The sequence below is a fragment of the Monodon monoceros genome, unplaced genomic scaffold, assembly GCF_005190385.1.
Source record: "Monodon monoceros isolate NGI ecotype Baffin Bay Population unplaced genomic scaffold, NGI_Narwhal_1 Super_Scaffold_9, whole genome shotgun sequence".
Lineage (NCBI taxonomy): Eukaryota > Metazoa > Chordata > Mammalia > Artiodactyla > Monodontidae > Monodon > Monodon monoceros.
Window position 1 is genome coordinate 54429257 of NW_021703786.1, and position 24851 is coordinate 54454107.

At 34.3% G+C, this 24851-nt stretch overlaps 1 protein-coding gene across 6 annotated transcripts in view; it reads left to right on the forward strand.

Annotated features, from left to right (window-relative positions):
• Nucleotides 1-24851, forward strand: part of NF1 (neurofibromin 1) — a 245995-nt gene that overhangs the window by 75393 nt on the left and 145751 nt on the right. For all 6 annotated transcript variants that reach the window (XR_003792109.1, XM_029213370.1, XM_029213372.1 and 3 more), the window contains 6 exons: nt 5010-5183; nt 5652-5774; nt 6030-6104; nt 11077-11208; nt 18708-18842; nt 22418-22531. Coding sequence is in view for 5 of the 6 variants with exons in the window: in XM_029213370.1 (XP_029069203.1) it covers nt 5010-5183; nt 5652-5774; nt 6030-6104; nt 11077-11208; nt 18708-18842; nt 22418-22531 (753 nt within the window). In the remaining variant the exon portion in view is untranslated. The remainder of the gene's footprint in view (nt 1-5009; nt 5184-5651; nt 5775-6029; nt 6105-11076; nt 11209-18707; nt 18843-22417; nt 22532-24851) is intronic.

The window sequence follows — 24851 nt, forward strand, 5'->3', positions numbered from 1 at the left end:
GTATATAGGAATGCCAGAGATTTCTGTGCATTAATTTTGTATCCTGCTACTTTACCAAATTCGTTGATTAGCTCTAGTAGTTTTCTGGTAGCATCTTTAGGATTCTCTATGTATAGTATCATGTCATCTGCAAACAGTGACAGCTTTACTTCTTCTTTTCCGATTTGGATTCCTTTTATTTCCTTTTCTTCTCTGATTGCTGTGGCTAAAACTTCCAAAACTATGTTGAATAAGAGTGGGCAACCTTGCCTTGTTCCTGATCTTAGTGGAAATGCTTTCAGTTTTTCACCATTGAGGATGATGTTTGCTGTGGGCTTGTCATATATGGCCTTTATTATGTTGAGGAAAGTTCCCTCTGTGCCTACTTTCTGCAGGGTTTTTATCATAAATGGGTGTTGAATTTTGTTGAAAGCTTTCTCTGCATCTATTGAGATGATCATATGGTTTTTCTCCTTCAATTTGTTAATATGGTTTATCACATTGATAGATTTGCATATATTGAAGAATCCTTGCATTCCTGGAATAAACCCCACTTGATCATGGTGTATGATCCTTTTAATGTGCTGTTGGATTCTGTTTGCTAGTATTTTGTTGAGGATTTTTGCATCTGTGTTCATCAGTGATATTGGCCTGTAGTTTTCTTTCTTTGTGACATCCTTGTCTGGTTTTGGTATCAAGGTGATGGTGGCCTCGTAGAAGGAATTTGGGAGTGTTCCTCCCTCTGCTATATTTTGGAAGAGTTCGAGAAGGATAGGTGTTAGCTCTTCTCTAAACGTTTGATAGAATTCACCTGTGAAGCCATCTGGACCTGGGCTTTTGTTTGTTGGAAGATTTTTAATCACAGTTTCAATTTCAGTGCTTGTGATTGGTCTGTTCATATTTTCTATTTCTTCCTGATTCAGTCTTGGCAGGTTGTGCATTTCTAAGAATTTGTCCATTTCTTCCAGATTGTCCATTTTATTGGCATAGAGTTGCTTGTAGTAATCTCTCATGATTTTTTTTATTTCTGCAGTGTCAGTTGTTACTTCTCCTTTTTCATTTCTAATTCTATTGATTTGAGTCTTCTCCCTTTTTTTCTTGATGAGTCTGGCTAGTGGTTTATCTATTTTGTTTATCTTCTCAAAGAACCAGCTTTTAGTTTTATTGATCTTTGCTATCGTTTCCTTCATTTCTTTTTCATTTATTTCTGATCTGATTTTTATGATTTCTTTCCTTCTGCTAGCTTTGGGGTTTTTTTGTTCTTCTTTCTCTAATTGCTTGAGGTGCAAGGTTAGGTTGTTTATTCGAGATGTTTCCTGCTTCTTAAGGTGGGCTTGTATTGCTATAAACTTCCCCCTTAGAACTGCTTTTGCTGCATCCCATAGGTTTTGGGTTGTTGTGTCTCCATTGTCATTTGTTTCTAGGTATTTTTTAATTTCCTCTTTGATTTCTTCAGTGATCACTTCATTATTAAGTAGTGTATTGTTTAGCCTCCATGTGTTTGTATTTTTTACAGGTCTTTTCCTGTAATTGATATCTAGTCTCATGGCGTTGTGGTCAGAAAAGATACTTGATACAATTTCAATTTTCTTAAATTTACCAAGGCTTGATTTGTGACCCAAGATATGATCTATCCTGGAAAACGTTCCATGAGCACTTGAGAAAAATGTGTATTCTGTTGTTTTTGGATGGAGTGTCCTATAAATATTAATTAAGTCCATCTTGTTTAATGTATCATTTAAAGCTTGTGTTTCCTTATTTATTTTCATTTTGGATGATCTGTCCATGGGTGAAAGTGGGGTGTTAAAGTCCCCTACTGTGAATGTGTTACTGTCGATCTCCCCTTTTATGGCTGTTAGTATTTGCTTTATGTATTGAGGTGCTCCTATGTTGGGTGCATAAATATTTACAATTGTTATATCTTCTTCTTGGATCGATCCCTTGATCATTATGTAGTGTCCTTCTTTGTCTCTTTTAATAGTCCTTATTTTAAAGTCTATTTTGTCTGATATGAGAATTGCTACTCCAGCTTTCTTTTGGTTTCCATTTGCATGGAATATCTTTTTCCATCCCCTTACTTTCAGTCTGTATGTGTCTCTAGGTCTGAAGTGGGTCTCTTGTAGACCACAAAAGTTTTTTAATTTTGATGAAGTCCAGTTTATTTTTTGTTGCTTGTGCTTTTTCTGGTATCATATCAAGAAATGATTGCCAAATTCGGTGTTGTAAAGATTGTCTTGTATATTCTCTTATAGGATTTTATAGCTTTAGTTGTTTAGATCTTTGATCCATTTTGAGTTCATTTTTGTATATAGAGTAAGGGAAGAATCTGACTTCATTCTTTTGCATGTGGACATCCAGTTTTTCCAGCTCTCTTTGTTGAAAAAAACTATACTTTCTCCACTGAATTTGATCATATATTTGAGGATATCTTTCTGCACTTTCTCCTCTATTCCAGTGGTCTATATGTCTGTCTTTATACCAGTATCACAGAGTTTTGATTACTGTAGCTTTGTAGTAAGTTTTGAAATCAGGAAGTTTGAGCCTTCCAACTTTGTTCTTCTTTTTCAAGATTGTTTTGGCTTTTTGGCTTCCTTTGAAATACCATATGAATTTTTGGGTGGGTTTTTCTATTTCTGCAGAAAACACTATTGGGGTTTTGATAAGGACTACATTGAATCTGTAGAGTGCTTTGGATAGTATTGCCATCTTAACAGTGTTAAGTTTCCAATCCTTGAACATGGGATGTGCTTCCGTTTATATCTTCTTTGATTTCTTTCAGCACTGTTTTATAGCTTTCATTGTGCAAGTCTTTCATCTCTTTGGTTAATTCCTAAGTATTTTATTCTTTTTGATGCTTTCATAAGTGGAATTGTTTTCTTAATTTCCTTTTTAAATTGTTCATTGCTGGTGTATAGAAATGCAGTTGACTTTTGTGTGTTGATTTTGTATCCTACAACTTTGCTGAATTTGTTTACTAGCTCTAACAGGCTTTTTGTGTGTTTGTGTGTTATCTTCAAGGTTTTCTACATATAGATCATGTCATCTGAGAACAGAGATAACTTCCTCCTTTCCAGTTTGGATGGCTTTTATTTCTTTTTCTTTTCTCATTTCCTTTTCTTTTTCTAATTGCTCTGCGTAGAACTTCCACTAGTATGTTTAATAGAAGTGGCAAAAGCAGGCATCCATATCTTGTTCCTAATATTAGACCAGTAGCTTTCAGCTGTTCACCATTAAGTATGATGTTCGCTATGGGTTGTTCATATATAGCTTTTATCACGTTGAGGAAGCTTATTCAGTGTTTCTGTCGTGGGAGGGTGTTGAATTTTGCCAAATGCTTTTTCTGCATCAATGGTGATGATTTTTTTCCCTTCATTTTATTTATGTGATGTATTACGTTGATTGATTTTGTTGTTGAACCATTCATGTCCTCTAGGAATAAATCCCACTTGGTCATAGTATATAATCCTTTTACTATGCTGCTGGATTTGGTTTGCTAATTCATGTTGAGGATTCTTTCATAGATATTCTTAAGGGAAATTTGTCCATAGTTTTCTTGCATTGTCTTTGTTTGGCCTTCATATTAGAGTATTGCTAGCCTCATGGGATGAGTTAGGAAGTGTTCCTTCTCCTTTAATTTTCCAGAAGTGTTTGAGAAGGACTGGTGTTAATTCTTCTTTAAATACTTGATAGAGTATTCACCAGTGAAGCCGTCTGATCCTGGGCTTTTTCTTTGTAGGGAGGTTTTTTATTACTGATTTCATCTCCTTGCTAGCTATAGTTCTATTTAGATTTTCTGTTTCTTAATGAGTCAGTTTTGGTAGATTGTGTGTTTCTAGGAATTTGCCCATTTGTCTGGATTATCCTGTTTGTTGGTGTATAATTTTTCATAGTGTAATAATCTTTATTTCTGTAAAAACAGTAATGTCCTCATTTTCAATTCTGATCTTTAGTAATTTGAGTCTTCTTTTTTTCTTAATTTAGCTAAAGGTTTGTAAATTTCTTGACCTTTGCAAAGAGCCAACTTTTGATTTTGTTGATTTTTTTCCCCGTTTTTCTATTCTCTATTTCATATTGATTTGAGAACTCCCTTCTTTTTTAATGTAAGAGTTTCCAGCTATAAAATTTCCACTTAGCACTGTTTTCTTTAATTTTTGGTATGTTGTATTTTTACTTTGATTTGTCTCAAGATATTTTCTAATTTTCTTTGTGGTTTTTTTCTTTGACCAAGGGTGTTGTTTAATTTTTACACATTTGTGAATTTTCCAGTTTTCCTTCTGCTGTTGATTTCTAGTTTCATTTCATTGTGATCAGAAAGATTATATATATTATTTTAATCTCTTTAAATTTATTAAGACTTGTGGCCTAACATATGGTCCATCCTGGAAATTGTTGCTTGTGTGTTTGAGAAGAATGTATATTCTGCTGTTGTTGCGTGAGTTTACCTTTTGGCATGTAATATTTGAGAAGGTGTGTAAGTATAGATGTATTATTTTCAGTTAGGAGTAAGGCCAAAGGGAGAAATTTGTTAATGAGCTGTAGAGAGGGCTTGAGATCACAAGAATGCATAACTTTCTATGAGGAATGGAATTTAGAGCACTAGAACAGCCTTAGATATATCCTTAGTTAGAAGGCTGAAGCTTGAATATAGCCTGGAGTTTTAGATAAAGATGGAACAATTTGAGATAGACAATAAACAAAAAACTATAATATTTAGAAATTAAAGATAATATAAAAAAGAGAATTTGATCAGCTAAATTCAGGGTTGGGAAGTCAACTACATTGTTTGGGAAGGATGTTTTCTCATGTTCCTTTAATAATTCAACAAAGAAAGGGAAGAACAGGTTCCTTTTTTTGTATTCAAGAAACATTTAAATGATGACAGCTACTTAAATTATGAAATTTAAAACGACAAATATCAATTATATATTTCTAGAGTATAATTTTTAGAGGCTAATTTCCTACTTTATTAAGTAAGTCTGAAATCTAAGAAACTTCACATATTATCTAATTGCTGTATTTGAATTTTGTAGAAGTTGTTTCTGGACAGTCTACGAAAAGCACTTGCCGGCCACGGAGGAAGCAGGCAGCTGACTGAAAGCGCTGCAGTCGCCTGTGTCAAACTGTGTAAAGCAAGTACTTACATCAATTGGGAAGATAACTCTGTCATCTTCTTACTAGTTCAGTCCATGGTGGTTGATCTTAAGGTAACATGTTTACTGTTTCTCTTATACAAACTTAAAAAGCGTTAAATGAAGAATAAACTTGTAGTATAAATAGTATACTAGATCACTGTCAAAGATCATTGCAACACAGAAGTTCTGAGTCTTCTTTTATTAAGTTCTTAGGACCTGCTTTTGTTACTGTTCCTCTGGCTACATAATGTGGCTTAGAATATGAAGAAAACACAGAATGAACCCGTTTTCTTAAATTAGCATAAATATTCAGACTTGTGTTTAAAATAATATAGAAATTTGGGCCTGAGAGGAACCATATATGGTATAGTAAGAATTTTGAATTTTGTCAGACTGATGAACCACAATATTAGTGCTTTGTGTTTTGTGTGGGAACTAAATGTTACTGCCATCTGTGTGGATGATGTGTTATTAAATACTAGTAGAAAAAATACTGCGTGACTGTTTAAAGGCTTTTGTTTTCTATTGGGATTTTCATAGAACCTGCTTTTTAATCCAAGTAAACCATTCTCAAGAGGCAGTCAGCCTGCAGATGTGGATCTAATGATTGACTGCCTTGTTTCTTGCTTTCGTATAAGCCCTCACAACAACCAACACTTTAAGGTGAGAGCATTGGTTTTGATCCAATTGTGTTTACTGATGCTGTTGATCCTTTTAAATGTGAAAAGAGTAGAAAAATGAATAGATTACACCTTTATCAGTATTGCTCATTATTATATGTTAAAGTTAATTTAAAGACCTTAAAAATTTATTCTATTTTAAAAAAAACTTTCTTTTTGTTGTTCCTTTTGTCCTCATATATATTACTATATATTTTTCTCATAGAAGTAATAATCATTTTTTTTCTTTCCTCTGTAGATCTGTCTGGCTCAGAATTCCCCTTCTACATTTCACTATGTGCTGGTAAATTCACTCCATCGAATCATCACCAATGTAAGTCCAAAAGGTATTGCTAAATTACTTAAAATTTTTTTTTCTTTACTCCTTTTTTATTTCTTTTTAAGAAACACGTTTTTGGTTTACAAAAGATTTTGAATTTAGATGTATGATATAGGAAGATTTCTCACACGTGATTCTACCTAATAACTGATATACAATTGTATTTTTCATATTTAATCTTGACCTCAGGGCCCTTATTGAGGAAGATGGAGTTAGTAGGATCCTTTGGAAAGATTAAACTTAAAAGATATTTGGATCAGAAGCCCTTGAGAACAATGCCACTGAAAATATAATTTAACATTTTCATCCCAAAGCTCTTCACATATTATTTTAATACTCTTAGCCCTTTCCCAGCATTTGAAACGTTCTTACTTGTCACCTTACTGTTTAAGTTAAAAGTAGCAGTATTTATGTTGTAGCGCATTATGTATATTAAAAAAATGGTGAGACCATATTTGATTGCACTTTTTAGTCTTCCTTAAACAAATGAAACATTAACACTTAGAGGTGTTTACATGATGTAAAAGCATATCAGACAAAATAAGCAAACTTATTAAAAGGTACTTGTGAAACCTTCGACTCTGATGTGAGTACATCAAGTAGGAAGATAGTAACTGTATTAGATTTGGACCATGGATTTAAAAAATTCTGTTTTTCTGATCATATTTTGAAGGTTTTCAAGTGTTATTTACCATAGCTCCACTTTTATCCATTTTTAGATATTCACACGTAAGTGTAAATTGTTCAACTTTTTCCTGTTTTCCTCCCTTAAAAAGGACTTTAATCATTGATAACTTAGGTATATTTGTCCCCTTTATAATCAAATTTCATTTTAAAAGAGTGTCTCTAGTGAGTTAAAAATATCCTTCTCACCTTCATTTGCCTTGGATGTATTGAACTATATCAAATTCTGCCACATTTTCTTTTATCCATTCCTGCAGAGGAATAATAACTATTAATAAAACTATGTAGTGACACATTTGGTTTTTCTCAGTGGGGTGCAAGTAGCATTTTTGGTCAGGACAATCTTTACAATGCAGGACTGCCTTGTGCATTGTAGGACATTGAGCATCCCTGGTCCTCATTTCATTAAATACCTTTTTTGCCACTTCCCTCCTCTCCCATCTCTGCCCCCAGACACTATGAATAACTAAAAATGCCTAAGGGAATGATTCCTCTCTCAGTTGAGGATCAGTTATAGGTAGAAGTAATATTAACTACAGTTTTTTGCAAAAGGGAAATTTTAATGAATCTGATATTGCAGATAAGGTATGTTTGTATTAAAAACTTAGAAAAATTTTTATTTTGCTTTTGCCAGTATAATGAGCTAAGACATTGTACCCTTGTTTACTTTCAAGGCCATTAATTTAAAAACAATGATTTTTACCCTTCATGTTTATGTGTAATTCAGAAATAAAATATTATTACTTTTTTCTCCTTTGGTTTATAATACTAAAAACATTCTATTTATTAGAGTGGATGGTTTACATAAATGCTTAAAGCTTGTATTTAATAAACCCAAGTGTATACTTTTTTGATACTCTGTGGCTAGTTACTTTAATTGTGAAATATTTTTGTCTACAATTGAATATATAGAGCACTTTCAAGCATGGACTTGGCACTGCTGTAAGTGGCTGAGCTGCTTCTTTGTGGGTTTAAAGCATGCCTGGAGTGGTACTTCATGCATGCCTCAATGTATATGGTGAAGTGGTTGTGCATCCTTCTGTACTCTAATGAGTACTGCATGTGTGAAGGTGGAGTGTGTCTGTATCAGAGGCCACATAAATACGAAATCTATTTTTATAAAGAAAAACCTATATTGACTAACTTTTAAAATATTAAGTGTTAGTAACCTTTTAATGACTAGCTTGAAAAGGAACATAAATTTGAGTCTATAAAGTATCTTTTATAATTGGACCTTAGATAATGATACTTTATTACAATAGATTGTTTGATAAATTGTTTCTTGTTAGGGTTTTTCTTTCCTTTGGTTTGAGGCTAAGAGATATTGAATCTGAAGTAATTTCTGATTGAAAAGGACTATGTATAAAGTAAATATGCTAATTTATGGAATTGACTATTATAGAATCTCACTTAATGTAGATATTATGGAAATATTCTGTCTTGAAATCACATAAAATTTTTCTTAGATATTTGGACTCCTAATCTTAAATTTATTTGTAGTATAAGATTTCCTTTTGGGCTTCCCTGGTGGCGTAGTGGTTGAGAGTCTGCCTGCTGATGCAGGGGACGCAGGTTCGTGCCCCGGTCCGGCAGGATCCCACATGCTGCGGAGCAGCTGGGCCTGTGGGCCATGGCTGCTGAGCCTGCGCGTCCGGAGCCTGTGCTCCACGACGGGAGAGGCCACAGCGGTGAGAGGCCCACGTACCGCAAAAAAAAAAAAAAAAAAAAGATTTCCTTTTAAATGATTCTTGGTTCAATACACCTCATAAGTTTTCTTCTTCCTTGCTTTTTCAGCCAGCTCACAGATTTTTTAAAATTACCACAGTCTCAAATTAGATAAATGATGTGGTTTTGAGGGTGTATATAGAAGTAGTAATGATGTTTGCAGTTTTGCTTTCGTGAAACATACTCATGTTCAGTTCATAAGTACTGTGTTTAGGTCTGAAAGAGTCCACTGTTTCTTCTTAAGAAATCTGAAAATCCAGTCACTATTTGAATTTGATTATAATTTAAGCTTTTATCAGTTTCTAAAATGGTACGTTTAGTACCGTCACCTTTTTTTTATTACGGAATGCCATAAGATATGAATTGTAGTTAAAAGATCTGTGTTATGTGCTTAATCTTTATACACTTCGTTTAGGTTAGATTAGATATGTTGTCATAATTGGGCAGTTAAAGAAATAATATATACATATATGAACCAAATATCTCTCCCATCAGTGGAACATGCTATAGCTGGTATAGTACTTAGTATTGTTTTTTCCTTATGGCAGTTGAGTGTAGTTTACTTATGGATAGTTCACTTATTGAGAATGAGATGATCTCATTCTATTGAGTGGGTTTGGTTGAAGAAATTATTTCCAAGGCATGTGAAATTTATTGAAATAATCTTGAAGAATTGCCACATGGCTTGCTTATATTATGAAAGTATTGCCATTTGTTTGGCAATGAACTTAGAATTTTCAAGGACAAAAAAGAATAAGTCTACCTTAGTTGACTGGTTTCAGAAAGGACACATTTAATAACCGCTTGGAAAACTAAAATTTTTACCAACTACATAATGTCTAGGTTTTAGTGCCTATTTTATTTGAAAGTGTATCTTTAAATTTTACTTTAAAATGAATGATTTTATATATTATGAAAAACAGAAATTTTGAAAATAACTAAATCTTAAGTTAAAATCAAGTTATTTAATAGGGTATACCTGGTACCATGATACAATTTCAACAGCTATCAAAATGACATAGTAGTTTGGATAGGATGTTACATGGGATGCATATGTCTTTAGTTCAGCAGTTTCTGACAAGATATTATAGGGTCAGTAGAGTGAGGACTCTTATCTCAAAGCATTTTGTGATTATTCAGTCTTCGTTACTTTAAGCTGATTAACACAAGCTGTATAAATTAGTAGATATATGGAAATCAAGGTGTATTGATTGCTCTGTGCAAGTCAGGTGACCAAATTGACTAACATTTAAGGAATTCATTATATAATGAAACTAATAAAACTTGATCATTTGTTAGGAAGTAAATTAAGAGTTTGAGAGAAAAATAGAAACAATCATACTATCCAAGTAAAAGTATTTCTTCCCTCATAACTTAGGAGTTTTTTCATAAATGGAGTTCAGTATTGATTGTATTTTATAAATTGGTTTTATAGTATACTATCCAGTAAATAGAGTTTGTAATCCAGAATTTGGGGTTTAGGTAATATAACCTGATGCTACTGTAAATATTCTGAGAGTTATGGCTAAAAAAATTAAATGTTGAGAATTTAATTAGCTTAGTTTCAAATTAGAAGGAACTTGGGAATAGGATGTGAAGCTATCACATCCCCTTATCTAGTGTTTCAAATTGTTCTTTCAGGTATTTCTTATAGCAGGAGTATTATAAATTGGAAGCCTGTATTTTAAGTCATCCTATTCCTTGCATACTCTCTCTATATAGTGAAAATTCATCCAGTCATTTTTGTGTTCACTGATAGACAAACTTAACAGTTTTAGTGATTTTCATAATTGTCATTTTCCATAATATAGTAATTAATTCATTTAAAAGTAAAAGATACACTTTCAAATAAAATAGGCACTAAAAACTAGAATCAAAGCTAAATAAACAGATTAAACTGTAGAAAAATATTTACATAAAATAATTACTTAAAAAAATATTTAGCTATGATCATTTTGTCTTTGTGGTGATCGTTAGTCTTCTCATGTATTGTGCCATCATTGCATATCAATTTAAGATTATAGGTTTACTAATAGCTTTATCTCATTTACTAATTTCATGTTGTAATTATCATTGTTTGTCTGTGGGCATATAAGTAATGGTTTATCACATATTCCTTCAACACTGTGTTGAACCACTAATCTCTTTTAAAACTGATAATAGCATTCTTGCCTTGGGAAATATATACTATATATGCATATGTTTCTGAAATGTGTAAAACATTAAACTTATAAAAAAGAAAAAGATTGCCTACAGAATTAGCCCTCTAAAAACTTTGTTTTTCAGATTCACTAGATTATCAGTGAGAAAAGACAGTCTCAAATGCTCACGCTTACGTAGTGAGTGATTTGTTTCATGTTCATTATGATATTTTAAAATAGATGTATGGTTTGGTGTTTGAATTAAAGACATTACTTGAAGACTTTGGAAATCATAGTGTGTGTTTGCATGGTCTTAGGAAATTTCTCACAAAGTGATAAAACTACAGTGATTACCAGAGCATATAACTCATGCAAATTTGGACTTTTCCTTTCTTATGGTCTCTGTTTTTCTCCAGTCTGCATTGGATTGGTGGCCTAAGATTGATGCCGTATATTGTCACTCAGTTGAACTTCGAAATATGTTTGGTGAAACACTTCATAAAGCAGTCCAGGGTTGTGGAGCGCACCCAGCGATACGAATGGCACCGGTAAGATTAATCATGAATTTTGAATTCCACCTTCTTGCAGTTGCGTTTTCAGTGCCTTTATCCCATTCTTGCTGTTTTGATTTTTTTAGAAAATCAAATGAGACCTTTCTTTTCAGTAAGTATTGTGGTATGTTGAATACTACAATATTGTTGCAATACTAGTTAATGATGTATGTTTTCCACTATTTCAGTGAGTTTAACTTACTTTTCTTAGAGATATTTTCTAACAAAATGCTGTTAAAATCTTAATGAATGTCACTTTTTCTTTCCTTTTTTAGTTTCTTTTTCCTTTAATCTTTCCTTATGAATCAAAATATTTTGATTAGCTCCTCATCTTTTGGGGGTGAGTAAGGGAAGCTGACTCCTGGGTTAGAGTGAATGTTCCTACTAATGCACAGTTTTGCCCATTGGATGCTGAATATTGCACACAGGAAATTACAAATAAAATTTAAAGTTTATATTTAAAATAAAAATATTTCATATTTCATTAAACATGCTTTGAACATTTAAAATGATAGGCACTTTGATATTAAAGTTTGACTCTGTTTAAACTTAATAAAAGTAGATATTTTCAAATAAGCATTCTCACAGATTAATACTCTTAATTTGGAAACTCATATAGAACCAATTTAAAAAGACAATTAGAAGATGGTAGAAGTCATTTCTTGGTATTCACGTATAGCTGGAGTTATACATGGCAACTCTTGACATCGATTGGTAGTGCTTTATCTTCTGCTTCTTATTTTCTATTCTTTTTGGCTACTGTCGCTCACATGGTCAGATGCCAACCAGTCACTGTTTTGCATGGCAGTGGGCAGTGGCTGTATGTATGACCATTGTAACTACCTCAGAAAAGTCTTTGGTTTCTTTGACTTTTCTGTGTATAGTTACCATTATAGTCACATCATGTCATTTCACATGAAAGTGTGGCATGTGGCATGTGGCATGTTTTCACCTATTGGTTTTAATAGTAAATTAGCCACTTCACACTTAAAAGATAATTTAAACAGCTTTCTTCCTGGCATACATCTCTTTTTCCAAGTTCCCTCAGTCAGTAAAATATTTTGGTTTTATACAGTTCTAGTTCACTCTGATCCAGTTGTCAGCCATTGTTTCTGAGGATTGTTTATCTTAGATGTTCAAATAGAGAAGTTTGCTACACCATATATTTTGGGATTATTTAGCCCAAAAAATTATAGCCAAAAGAGCATGGCAGTCATGTTTTATTAAATAAAATGCAAAGTTATCTTTAGTTTTTGTAATGCCAATTTCTTAATTTTTTAAAAAAATGAAAATTTCAATCCAAGTATAAATTAATTGGAGATAAACATAAATAATAGCTACTTAAATGTTATTAACTTGACATTCATTTTTAAAAAGTTTTAGAAAATGACTTAAACTTTAAAAATTATTTACTGACCTATTTATTCATTCCAAATATCCTCTGGGAAGTTAGAACTTTGACTTTTTAATTTAATTTAATTAATTTATTGGTTGTGTTGGGTCTTTGTTGCTGTGCACGGGCTTTCTCTAGTTGTGGAGAGTGGGGGCTACTCTTCGTTGTGGTGTGCGGGCTTCTCTTTGCGGTGGCTTCTCCTGTTGTGGAGCACAGGCTCTAGGCGCGTGGGCTCAGTAGTTGTGGCTCGCCGGCTTAGTTGCTCCGCAGCATGTGGGATCTTCCTGGACTAGGGATTGAGCACGTGTCCCCTGCATTGGCAGGCGGATTCTTTTTTTTAAAATTAATTAATTAATTTTTGGCTGTGTTGGGTCTTCGTTGCTGTGTGCGGGCTTTCTCTAGTTGCGGTGAGTGGGGGCTGCTCTTCGTTGCAGTGGGCGTGCTTCTCATTGCAGTGGCTTCTCGTTGCAGAGCACGGGCTGTAGGTGCGCAGGCTTCAGTAGTTGTGGCATGTGGGCTCAGTAGTTGTGGCTTGCGGGCTCTAGAACTCAGGCTCAGTAGTTGTGGCACATGGGCTTAGTTGCTCCACGGCATGTGGGATCTTCCCGGGCCAGGGCTTGAACCTATGTCCCCTGCATTGGCAGGCAGATTCTTAACCACTGTGCCACCAGGGAAGCCCAGCAGGCAGATTCTTAACTACTGTGCCACCAGGGAAGTCTGTGAAATTTTATATGTATATGTATTTGTACATAATGGCCAAGGGACGGCTTCCTGGCTGATACTTTTTTTTTTTTTTTACTTTTTATTTTATATGGGAGTATAGCTGATTGACAATGTTGTGATAGTTTCAGGTGTACAACAGAGCAACTCAGCCATACATATACGTGTATCCATTCTCCCCCAAACTCCCCTCCCATCCAAGCTCTGGCTGATACTCTTATCAGGGAAAATAATCATCAAATCTACTATGAAATAATTTTTTAGGATAAGAAAATGCTTCAATTTGGATGATCCTTAAGGTGAATCTTATCTCTCTTAAGCCTGGTGAGTGAACAGTCTGACAACAAATATAGGAAGTATCGAATTTCCACTAGCTGCCAAGCACATTGTTAATGCCAGGGAAGCATGATGAGCTAAACAGTCACAGAGATGCCAGTCTTGTAGGTTTTGCTTGAAAACTTCTAATGAAGAGCCAACTACAGTGCCCATAAAGTCTGGAAACAGTCAAATATACATAATGAATGGTTTAGAGATACTTTACATCAGGGTTTTCCAACTTTGGCACTACTGACATTTTGGCATGGTTAATTCTTTGTTGTAGGGGACTGTCCTGTGCATTGTGGGATGTTTAACAGCATCTTTAGCGTCTACCGACTAGACACCAGCAGCATCTCTTGCCCCCCCAGCCAGTCATGAAAAACAAAAATGTCTACAGACATTTTTCAGATATTCCCTGGGGAACAAAATTGCCCCCAGTTGAGAGCCACTGTATGACATGATATGTTCAGTGGGTTGTTCTTATTTGCATTGCCTCAGATAATTTGAGGCTCTGATAAACCTTAGCTTTCAGTTTGCTGCAGAATTAATCAAGGATTTCATTGTGTCAAGTTAAAATAATATGTGTTTCTAGGCTTTACAGCTACTTTGTATTTTGGATATGGATAAATTTCTTTCTGTAAAGAGCCAAGTATTTAAAAATTTTTCTCCAACCAAGATCAACTCATGTCCCTATCACTCCCAGCTATCATAATCCTCTCTCTTTTTTTGGAGCTCTATAGAACCCTTCTGATTCTTCCATAAGACAGCACTGCGGGGGGGGTGGGATTAATTGGGAGGTTGGGATTGACATATATACACTATCGATACTATGTATAAAATAGATAACTAATGAGAACCTACTGTATAGCACAGGGAACTCTACTCAGTGCTCTGTGGTGACCTAAATGAGAAGGAACTCCAAAAAAGAGGGGATATATGTATATGTATAGCTGATTCACTTTGCTGTACAGTATAAACTAACACAGTATTGTAAAGCAACTATACTCCAATCAAAAAAAAAAAAAGAAGTGGCACAGGAGATCAAACAAAGAAAGCAAGATCCATACACACACACGCACGCACACACAAAGACAGCCCTGCAGATACTTGACTAAAGTTATACTGTACTGCTAAGGGTGCTTCAGAAGTGTGTGTAGGTATGCACTTTGTTTCCTCTGTTTTTACAGCTAAGGAAACTGAGGCACAAGCACTGTTAAATGAAAGACATATCACATGGTTAGTAAATAGTCAACATTCAGTCCCGTGTCTTTCCAGTTCTTCAGCTGTCTTCCCCTGCCCTTGTTTTAGCTTGATGAAAGCAGGAGCCTTGTCTGGCTTGTCCAGCACCCAGTTCCTGGTCCCTAGAGCAGTATCTGGCATGTCATAGGCATCTAGTACCGATTTGTTGAATTCCTTACTTGACCTGCTTTCAAAACCCCCCTCCATCTGGTATGCTTCTCTTCTGGAAAGAATCTTCATTGCTTTTTTTCAATGAAAATGACATATTAAGGTCTGAGTTTAGTGTTCGAGGTGTGGTATAATAATTGATGAAAACTGTTAACCTGCTGTGTCTGCATATGATGTTTCTACTAATGCAGTCAAGGATTGCATTATTTTAGATTAAGCTTTTAATCATTTAAACTCTTTAGCCTTTTCCATATGAACATTGAGCCATAGCTTCTCCATTTTGTACTTTTGTAGTATTTTTAAAAATTTGAGATATTTATCTCAGCACTAATCATTTATGTTTTAAAAATAAGATAGCCTGTTAATAATATGTGTAAATTCTGCACGAAAATTTTCCTTCTTAAAGGGGATCCTGGCTCAGCACATGCTTCCTACATGCCTATAATTCAGTCATGGCCTTAATTAACTTAACAGATGGTTTTGGCCCTTCATAAACACCTGAGTACTCTGATTCATGAATTTTTTCCTGGGCACGACTGCCTCTCCTCTTTGGCCAATGTGCGTATACCAGGTTGGATTCCTACTGTTGTTTGCAATGTGGAAGATTAATTAATAAACTAATGCATGGTTTATTTTTCTTACATTTCTGGCCAAGAAATATCTTTCTTCTTTAGCATGTTATTTTTGACTTTAGGTAACCCACTAATGGTCACTAATTAAAAGGTGTTTGAATTGAAAAATTTATTTAAATTTTTCAAGTCTTTCCCCTCAGTTTTATTGAGATATAATTGACCCACAGCACTATATGAGTTTAAGATGTACTGCATAATAACTTAAGTTTCATATACTGTGAAATGATTACCACAATATGTTAGGTTAACATCCATCATTTCATATACATACCAAAAAAAAAGAAAAAAAGGTTTTTTCCTTGTGATGGGAACTCAGGATCTACTTTCTTAACAACTTTCCATACAGCAGTGTTAACTATAGTCATCATGTTGTACATCCCCAGTACTTACTTACCTTATAACTGAAAGTTTGTATATTTTGACCATTTCATCCAATTCTCCCAACCTCTACTCCCTGTGTCTGGTAACCAGAAATCTGAGCTCTTTTTCTATGAGTTTGTTTTTTGTTTTGTTTTGTTTTTAAGATACCACATATAAGTGAGATCATACAGTATTTGTCTTTCTCTGTCTGACTCATTTCACTTAGCATAATGCCCTCCAGGTCCACTCATGTTGTCCAAATGGCAGGATTTCCTTCTTTTTTATGGTTGAATATATATATATATAAAATAATCCATTATGTGTGTGTGTGTGTGTGTGTGTGTGTACCACAGTTTCATGACACTTGTTTCCATGTCTTGGCTATTGTAAGTAATGCTGCAGTGAACATAGGGATACAGATATATCTTTGACATAGTGTTTTCATTTTCTTTGGACAAATACCCAAAAGTAGAATTGCTGGATCTTATGGTAATTCTATTGTTAATTTTTTGAGGAACCACCATACTGTTTTCCCTAGTGGCTGTACCAGTTAAATCCCACCAGTAGTGCACAAGGGTTCCCTTTTCTCCACATCTTCACCAGCATTTGTTATCTTTTGTCTTTTTGATGATAGTCATTGTCTCACAGGTGTGAGGTGATAGCTCATTGTGACTTTATTTTCCCTGATGGTTAGTGATTTGAGTACCTTTTCACGTGTCTGTATGTCTTCTTTGGAAAAATGTTTATTCGTGTCCTTTACCCCTTTTCAAATTGGATTATTTGGATTTTGCTGTTGAGATACGTGAATTCTTTACGTATCTTGGATATTAACCACTTACCAATTTATGATTTGCACATTTTTTTCCATTCCCTAGGTTGTCTTTTCATTTTGTTAATCATTTCTTTTCCTGTGCAGAAGCTTTTTAGTTTGAAAAACAACACCCCACTTGTTATTTTGTTGTTGTGCTTTAGGTGTCATATACAAAAAAAATCATTGCCAAGACTCATGTCAAGGAGGTTTTTTTTTCTGTTTTCTTCTGGAAGTTTTATGGTTTCCAGTCTTACATTTAAGTCTTTAGTCTATTTCAAGTTAATAGTTGTGAGTGGTGTAGAATTTTTCAAGTTTTACATTTTGTATTAGGCAGCCATGCTGGAACAAAATTTGTATGCTGCTATCTGAGATTGATATGATATTATCAAACTATTATTTACTTTTTGGAAATGGTTAATAAGTGGATAATTTTTATATCTGCTAATTGTTCTCTGCTCCGTTTTCCTGTGCAATGGCTGCATCATGGAAGAACAGTTACATTTAGTGACATTTTAATAAATAAATTTGTTTAATGAAAGTTTTACCTTGATCTACAGTGTTACTTCGACTTAGAATGAAAAGAAGTTTAATGGGAGCAAACAGTAAAAACAGCATTTATTAAATATATTTGGTAGGACGTTTGTTGTGGGATTATAAATATAAAAGCAACTTGTATTAGTAAGTTTTGCTATTTATTTTCTGTAGTGACATTCCTGTAGTACATTAGATAGTTTTTCTTCCACACTGAGGACAAAAACCTTCAGTGTTCTTGGGCATAATAACAAATGCATTTCTCACATGTAAACATTGACAATAATTGCTGTATGTTATAGATATGCATCTCTACTTTTTACCTTTGAAGATCAGCCTTTTACAAGGACATTTTTATTATGAGTCCATAGATGCTGGATATTCTCCTGTGTATTTCCATATAAAAACATACATGTCAAAAGCATACATTTTTGTTTCCTTTTAAAGGAAAAGGGGAAATGTTTTGTAAGAACAGATAGAAAGGTGGTATTGGATCCAAAATATAATTGTTGGATTTCCAGTTGAATAATATCCATAATTATAGTATTAACACAACATCTGCCATAGTATCTCTGTAATTGAAACACATTTTCCATGATTTAATTTTTCTCAAAGAATTCTTTCTCTGTTTTATCAATGTTCTTCAGGCAAAATACATGCATTCTGTAACTTGAGAGAGATGGAATACCATTAAAGGAAAAAGAAAATCTTACAGTTAAACTGTTAAAAACAGAGATTGCCTGTATAGCATATTTCATCAATTCTAAGAAGTACCTATTTAACATTTCTGAATTGGGGTTCATCTTATTTGTATGATGTCTTACAGTTGACAGTGAGTTTTCCTTCCTTGTGGCACATAAAATGATGATGCACCTTACAGTTGATAACGTCATTGATTCTATGAAATATTTGTGTACACCTGTATGAGATGTTTGGTTAAATGAGTTGCTTGCTGTGTGTATCTGTGAGATCTATAGAAGAAATATTTTATCTCTAATATTTTCACATTTGAAAAATTGTTTTTAACATAGGAGTCAACCTTATATTAAAGCTTTGAGTATCTTAGCAGATTTTCACTTAAACTTTATTAGATTATATAATAATGTTGCAAAAATAATTTTTATTTGCTTTTCAAGCTTAATTATATTAATCTTGTACTTTCTATTGAACGTTTCTACTAAGACTACACATTTGGTGGTGTAAAATATGTCCCTTTATTTTTCAAAGCTTTTTAAAAATAGATTTACTTGAAAAAGTTGAATAGCTATTATCCTGATTCTGATGTCTGATTCTTACAAGGTGAATGTCATGTTTTTGTTTTTAGAGTCTTACATTTAAAGAAAAAGTAACAAGCCTTAAATTTAAAGAAAAACCTACAGACCTGGAGACAAGAAGCTATAAGTATCTTCTCTTGTCCATGGTGAAACTAATTCATGCAGATCCAAAGCTCTTGCTTTGTGTAAGTATTTTTTATAAAATGCCTTGAAATTATCTAACTTAGTTTGGTTTAGCTGGAAAGCCAAAACCTTGAAGGTGATTGTTAGCTCAAGAACACTTACTGACCTTCCTGATCATACATGAAACCTAAGAGATCCCCAAGAAAACGAACTTACAGAGAATACTAATATAATTAGATCAGATTTCTTAACCTTTTGTCTTAATTTTTCTTATCATTAAACTAACATACTTTGGTAAGATCTTCTGTCCATACCCGGCTACCAGATTATATATTATTCAGGCATAATCCTGGGATGGGGTTTAGATGTAATGAAGCAACCATAAATTGAGTGCTTCCTATATCTACACAGTTGGTTTTTTAAGTCTGCAATTGCTATTGCCAAAAAATTGAGTTTTTCCATCCCCCTTTCTTCCTGTCATCAGCCTTTTAATATCACTGGCTTTGCCTATGTATACTGTATTGGGAGAAGAAGGAGTTAAAAATGGGTATGGTTAGGGCTTCCCTGGTGGCACAGTGGTTGAGAGTCTGCCTGCCGATGCAGGGGACACGGGTTCATGCCCTGGTCCGGGAAGATCCCACATGCCACGGAGTGGCTAGGCCCGTGAGCTATGGCCGCTGAGCCTGCACGTCCGGAGCCTTTGCTCCACAATGGGAGAGGCCACAACAGTGAGAGGCCCGCGTACCGCAAAAAAAAAAAAAAAAGAAAGAAAGAAAAAGAAATGGGTATGGTTAGCGCTCAGTTATTGTGGCAACTCTGCTCTTAACAGCCTCAGATGGTATTAGATTCCTGAAAGCATCACTGTAGTACACAAGATAATTAGGAACTAACAAGTGAAAATGAGTGACAGTTATATGAAAGGATGAAAAACATGGGTTCTGGAGACATATTAGCTATGTGATTTGGGTGACTTAACCTCTCTGTGTTTAGTTTTCTTATCTGAAATATTGTGATGATAATAATAGTTCCTACCTTAGCTTGTTAAGCAGACTGAGATAGTACATGTCATGTTTTTAGGAACAATGCAAAATAAATGCATAATGAGCACTAAATAAATGTTATGTATTATTACTATTAATAAAATACAGTTAACATTAACACTAATATTATTAATGCCCCAAACATAACAGAAATATATTGTGAAGCTCATAGGACAGCATATTTAACCCCTGTGGAATTTCTTCAGTCCTTGGAGAGCAGCATACAGAACGATTTCCCATTGCTTTGTTCAGCAACAGGCTTTTTAAATGCTAAGGGTACTTTTAACTTTGATGGTATATTTTTCAAATTACTATACTATAGGAGTTCATAACTTGATGTCCATATTTTCAAGAGTTCTTTGAGTCCTCTGAATTTAAAGTATTTATGTAAATATTTTTTCTGGAGAGAAAAGAGATGAGAGAGAGAATTCCCAAAAGCATTAGTGACCCCCCAAAAAAGGCCTATGTTGTTTTGAACTCTTTGAAAAGCCCATCCAAATCTGGGAGTCTAATAGAATAAATTGTTAAAACTTTGGTGTGGAAAAAGTCCTAAAATCTATCATTAAGACTTTATAAAAGGAATGAAATAACTTTTTCCCCTTATTTCTTTGTTATGTAGCCCAGGTTACTTGTGGTGTTGTTTCATCATGCATGTCATATATTAGCACCACTCTGTTTGCATAGCTATAATTCGGAATCAGAGAATACATCAAAGTCACCAGTGCCTTCCGTGTTAAATATTTTATTGTCAAGGAACAAGAATTTAAGCAAAAAGTGCTGTTTTCCACGTTTAAAATTTAGCAAGCAGAAAAGGATCATTTAAAATAGAAGTTATTTTCTTTGCTGCCATCTAGTGGTTAAATAACTTTTCTCAGTAATCAAAGGTAAGCTAAAATAGTGAAAGATTCATTGTAAATATTTGATTATTTTATATTTTACCTATAAAAATCTAAATCTTAGTAAATAGGATAAATATAGGAATAACTATTAAGTGATTTCAGTCATGGTTTTTTAAAGTAATGTGATTTTATTGTCTTCTTTCTCTACCTCTCTATCCTAATTCATACTACTCTCAATTTTTCAAGCCTCCCAATTGCTCAGCTTGCATCATCTCTTGCTTCCTTTTAATCACTTCTCTGCACTAAAGTTACAGTGATATCTTAAAAAAGCAAATCTTATGCTTCCTGCCCAGCTTAAAACCTTTTAGTTGAGGTTGCTTTGGGAATAAAGCAAACTCCAAATAGACCTGCATGGTTTTGCAGCGTTTGTCTCCCACCTACCACCTCTGCAACATCTAGCATTATATTTGTCGTCTTTACTCTAGTCATGATGGCCTTTCACTCCCTCTTACTACATTCCTTCATGCCTATCCATGCACTTGCAGTTCCTCTGCCTACAGTATGCTTCCCTATCCTGTGTCCTCTTCACATAGTAATTCCTAATTCTGAGCTGTTATCACTGCCCTAAGGAAGCATCCCTGCCTATACCACATTTCCCTGTTACAAGTGCTCATAGCAGCATGTAACTTCATAATTCTTTCTCATTTGCAATTTAAACTTGTTGATCTAATTATTTTATTGATGTTTGTCTTTCCCACCAGACTACATGCTCCAAGAGGGTAGGAAACATGTCTTTTTTACTTGTTGTGTCTTTGGTGTTCAGTAAATGTTATTGGGTTATTAATGAATTAATACAAATGTCAGAAAAATAGGCAGTTTTTGAATTATAGATACACTGGGGTGAGGGCTTACCTTAATTGTTGTAATGGGAAAGAGTGTGTAGTTAACAAAATAAAATATGGGCATTAATTGAATTGGCCTCACTTAAATGAACCATATATGCTTGAAGTGTAAATAGATTCTTACAAGTTACAGGAAGCATTTTAGTCTCTTTAAGTAGGTAGACATTCACATTTATATACTGCTTTGTTTTGTATACAATGTCTTTCCACAATGAAAAAGCCTGAGGTATGGGTATCTGGAGGTGTGGATTCTAGCCCTGTGTGGATTTGGGTAGGTCCTTATACTGGACAAGAGGGCTACACAGGATAATTGTGTAGTCCCCATCAAGCATGCACATTCTTTGCCTTTCATCACAAGTTTAAGATCCCAAACCAGAAGTTCCAAATCAGAGGCATATTATTTAGCCAATGTAGGGTTGCTGAAAAAAAATTATTTACTTCCATTATTGATGTAATTTCTTAACTGAAAAGCTAATACCTAGTTTTTGTTTTATTTTAATTAGGATTTTCTCTGGATATTATTCACGTTAATGAACAAGTATAGATGTAGATTGAGAATTCTTAACAAAAGCAGTTTTGATTTTTTTAAAAAAAACCTCACAATTATTATTATTTTTGAGGTAAAATTCACGTACCATGAAGTTTTTACCTGTTTAAAGTGTACAGTTCACTGGTTTTGGTATATTTACAAGGTTGTGTAGCCATCACCACTATCTAGGTCTAGAACATCTAGAACATTTTCATCACCTCAAAAATAAACCTAGAACCCATTAGCAGTCAGTCTCCATTCCCTCTACCCTTCAGCCTCTGTCCATCCATTTTTTTTTTAAATTGAAATTTGCTTTTTTCTTTGCAGAATCCGAGAAAACAGGGGCCTGAAACTCAAGGCAGTACCGCAGAATTAATTACAGGGCTCGTCCAACTGGTACCTCAGTCACACATGCCAGAGATTGCTCAGGAAGCAATGGAGGTAAGGGGAAAATGAATTCTAGGCTCTTGAAGGTAAAGTTGTAACTATGTACATTCCTTTTTTTAATCTATTCCTTTTAAATTTTTTCTTTAATTTTTATTTTATTAAAAAAATTTTTATCCAATTTTTAAAGGTTACTTTCCATTTACAGTTACTACAAAATATTACCTATATTCCCCATGTTATGCAATATATTCTTGAGCCCATCTTACACCCAATAGTTTGTACCTTCCACTCCCCAGCCCCTGTATTGCCTGCCCCCCAAACTCCCTCCCACTGGTAACCACTAGTTTGGGCTCTGTATCTGTGAGTCTGCTTCTTTTTTGTTATATTGACTAGTTTGTTAGATTTTTTAGATTCCACATATAAGTGATATCATATAGTATTTGTCTTTCTCTGTCTGACTTATTTCACTTAGCATAATGCCTGCCAAAGTCCATCCATGTTGCTGCAAATGGCAAAAGTTCTTTCTTTTTTATGGCTGAGTAGTATTCTGTTGTATATATATGTATTCATTACCACATCTTCTTTATCCATTCATCTGTTGGATGAATGGACACTTAGGTTGTTTCCATATCTTGGCAGTTGTAAATAATGCTACTATAAACATTGGGGTTATGTATCTTTTCTAATTAGTATTTTTGTTTTTTCCAATATGTACCCAGGAGTGGAATTGCTGGTCATATGGTAGTTCTATTTTTAGTTTTTTGAGAAAAAAACTGTTTTCCACAGTGGCTGCACCAGTTTACATCCCCGCCAACAATGTACAAGGGATCCCTTTTCTCCATATCCTCATCACCATTTGTTATTTGTGTTCTTTTGGTTCATTCTGACAGATGTGAGGTGGTGTCTCATTGTGGTTTTGATTTGCATTTCCCTGATGATTACTGATATTGAGTATCTTTTCATATGCCTGTTGGCCATCTGTATGTTTCTTTGGAAAAATGTGTATTCAGTTCTTTCGCCCATTTTTAAAATTGGGTTGTTTGTTTTTTTGATGTTGAGTTGTATGAGCTGTTTATATATGTTGAATATTAATCTCTTATCAGTCATATAGTTTGCAAATATTTTCTCCCATTCAGTAGGCTGTTTTTGTATTTTGTCAGTGGTTTCCTTTGTTGTGCAAAAGCTTTTAAGTTTAATTAGGTCCCATTTGTTTATTTTTGCTTTTATTTCCTTTGCTTCAGGAGACATCTAAAAAAATACTGCTGCCATTTATACCAAAGAGTGTTCTGCTTATGTTTTCCTCTATAAGATTTATGGTTTCTGGCCTTATATTTAGGTCTTTAATCCATTTTGAGTTTATTTTTGTATATGGTGTTAGAGAATGTTCTAATTTCATTCTTTGACATGTAGCTGTCCAGTTTTCCCAGCACCACTTATTTTCTTCCATTGTTTTTTTTTTTAAATTAATTAATTAACTTATTTTTGGTTGCATTGGGTCTTTGTTGCTGTGCGCGAGCTTTTCTCTAGTTGCGGCAAGCCAGGGCTACTCTTCATTGCGGTGCATGGGCTTCTCATTGTGGTGGCTTCTCTTGTTGCGGAGCACGGGCTCTAGCCACATGGGCTTCGGTAGTTGTGGCACATGGGCTCAGTAGTTGTGGCTCATGGGCTTAGTTGCTCCCCAGCATGTGGGGTCTTCCTGGACCAGGGCTCAAACCCATGTCCCCTGCTTTGGCAGACGGTTTCTTAGCCACTGTGCCACCAGGGAAGGCCAGTATGGTCATTTTAACAGTATTGATTCTTCCAATCCAAGAACATGGTGTATCTTTCCATCTGTGTGTTGTCTTCAGTTTCTTTGATCAGTGTCTTATAGTTTTCGGAGTATAGGTCTTTTGCCTCCTTAAGTAGGTTTATTCCAGGGCATTTTATTTTATTTTATTTTTTTGATGTGATGGTAAATGGGAATTGTTTCCTTAATTTCTCATTCTGATAGTTCGTAGTTAGTGTATAGACATGCAACAGATTTCCGTGTATTAATTTTGCATCCTGCAACTTTACTGAATTCATTGATGAGCTCTAATAGTTTTTTGGTAGTGTCTTTAGGATTTTCTATGTATAGTGTCATGTCATCTGCAAACAGTGACAGTTTTACTTCTTCCTTTCCAATTTGGATTTCTTTTAGTTCTTTTTCTTCTCTGATTGCTGTGGCTAGGATTTCCAAAACTATGTCAAATAAAAGTGGCAAGAGTGGACATCCTTGTCTTGTTCCTGATCTTAGAAGGAAATGCTTTCAGCTTTTCACCATTGAGTATGATGTTAGCTGTGGGTTTGTCACATATGGCCTTTATTATGTCGAGGTATGTTCCTTCTGTGCCCA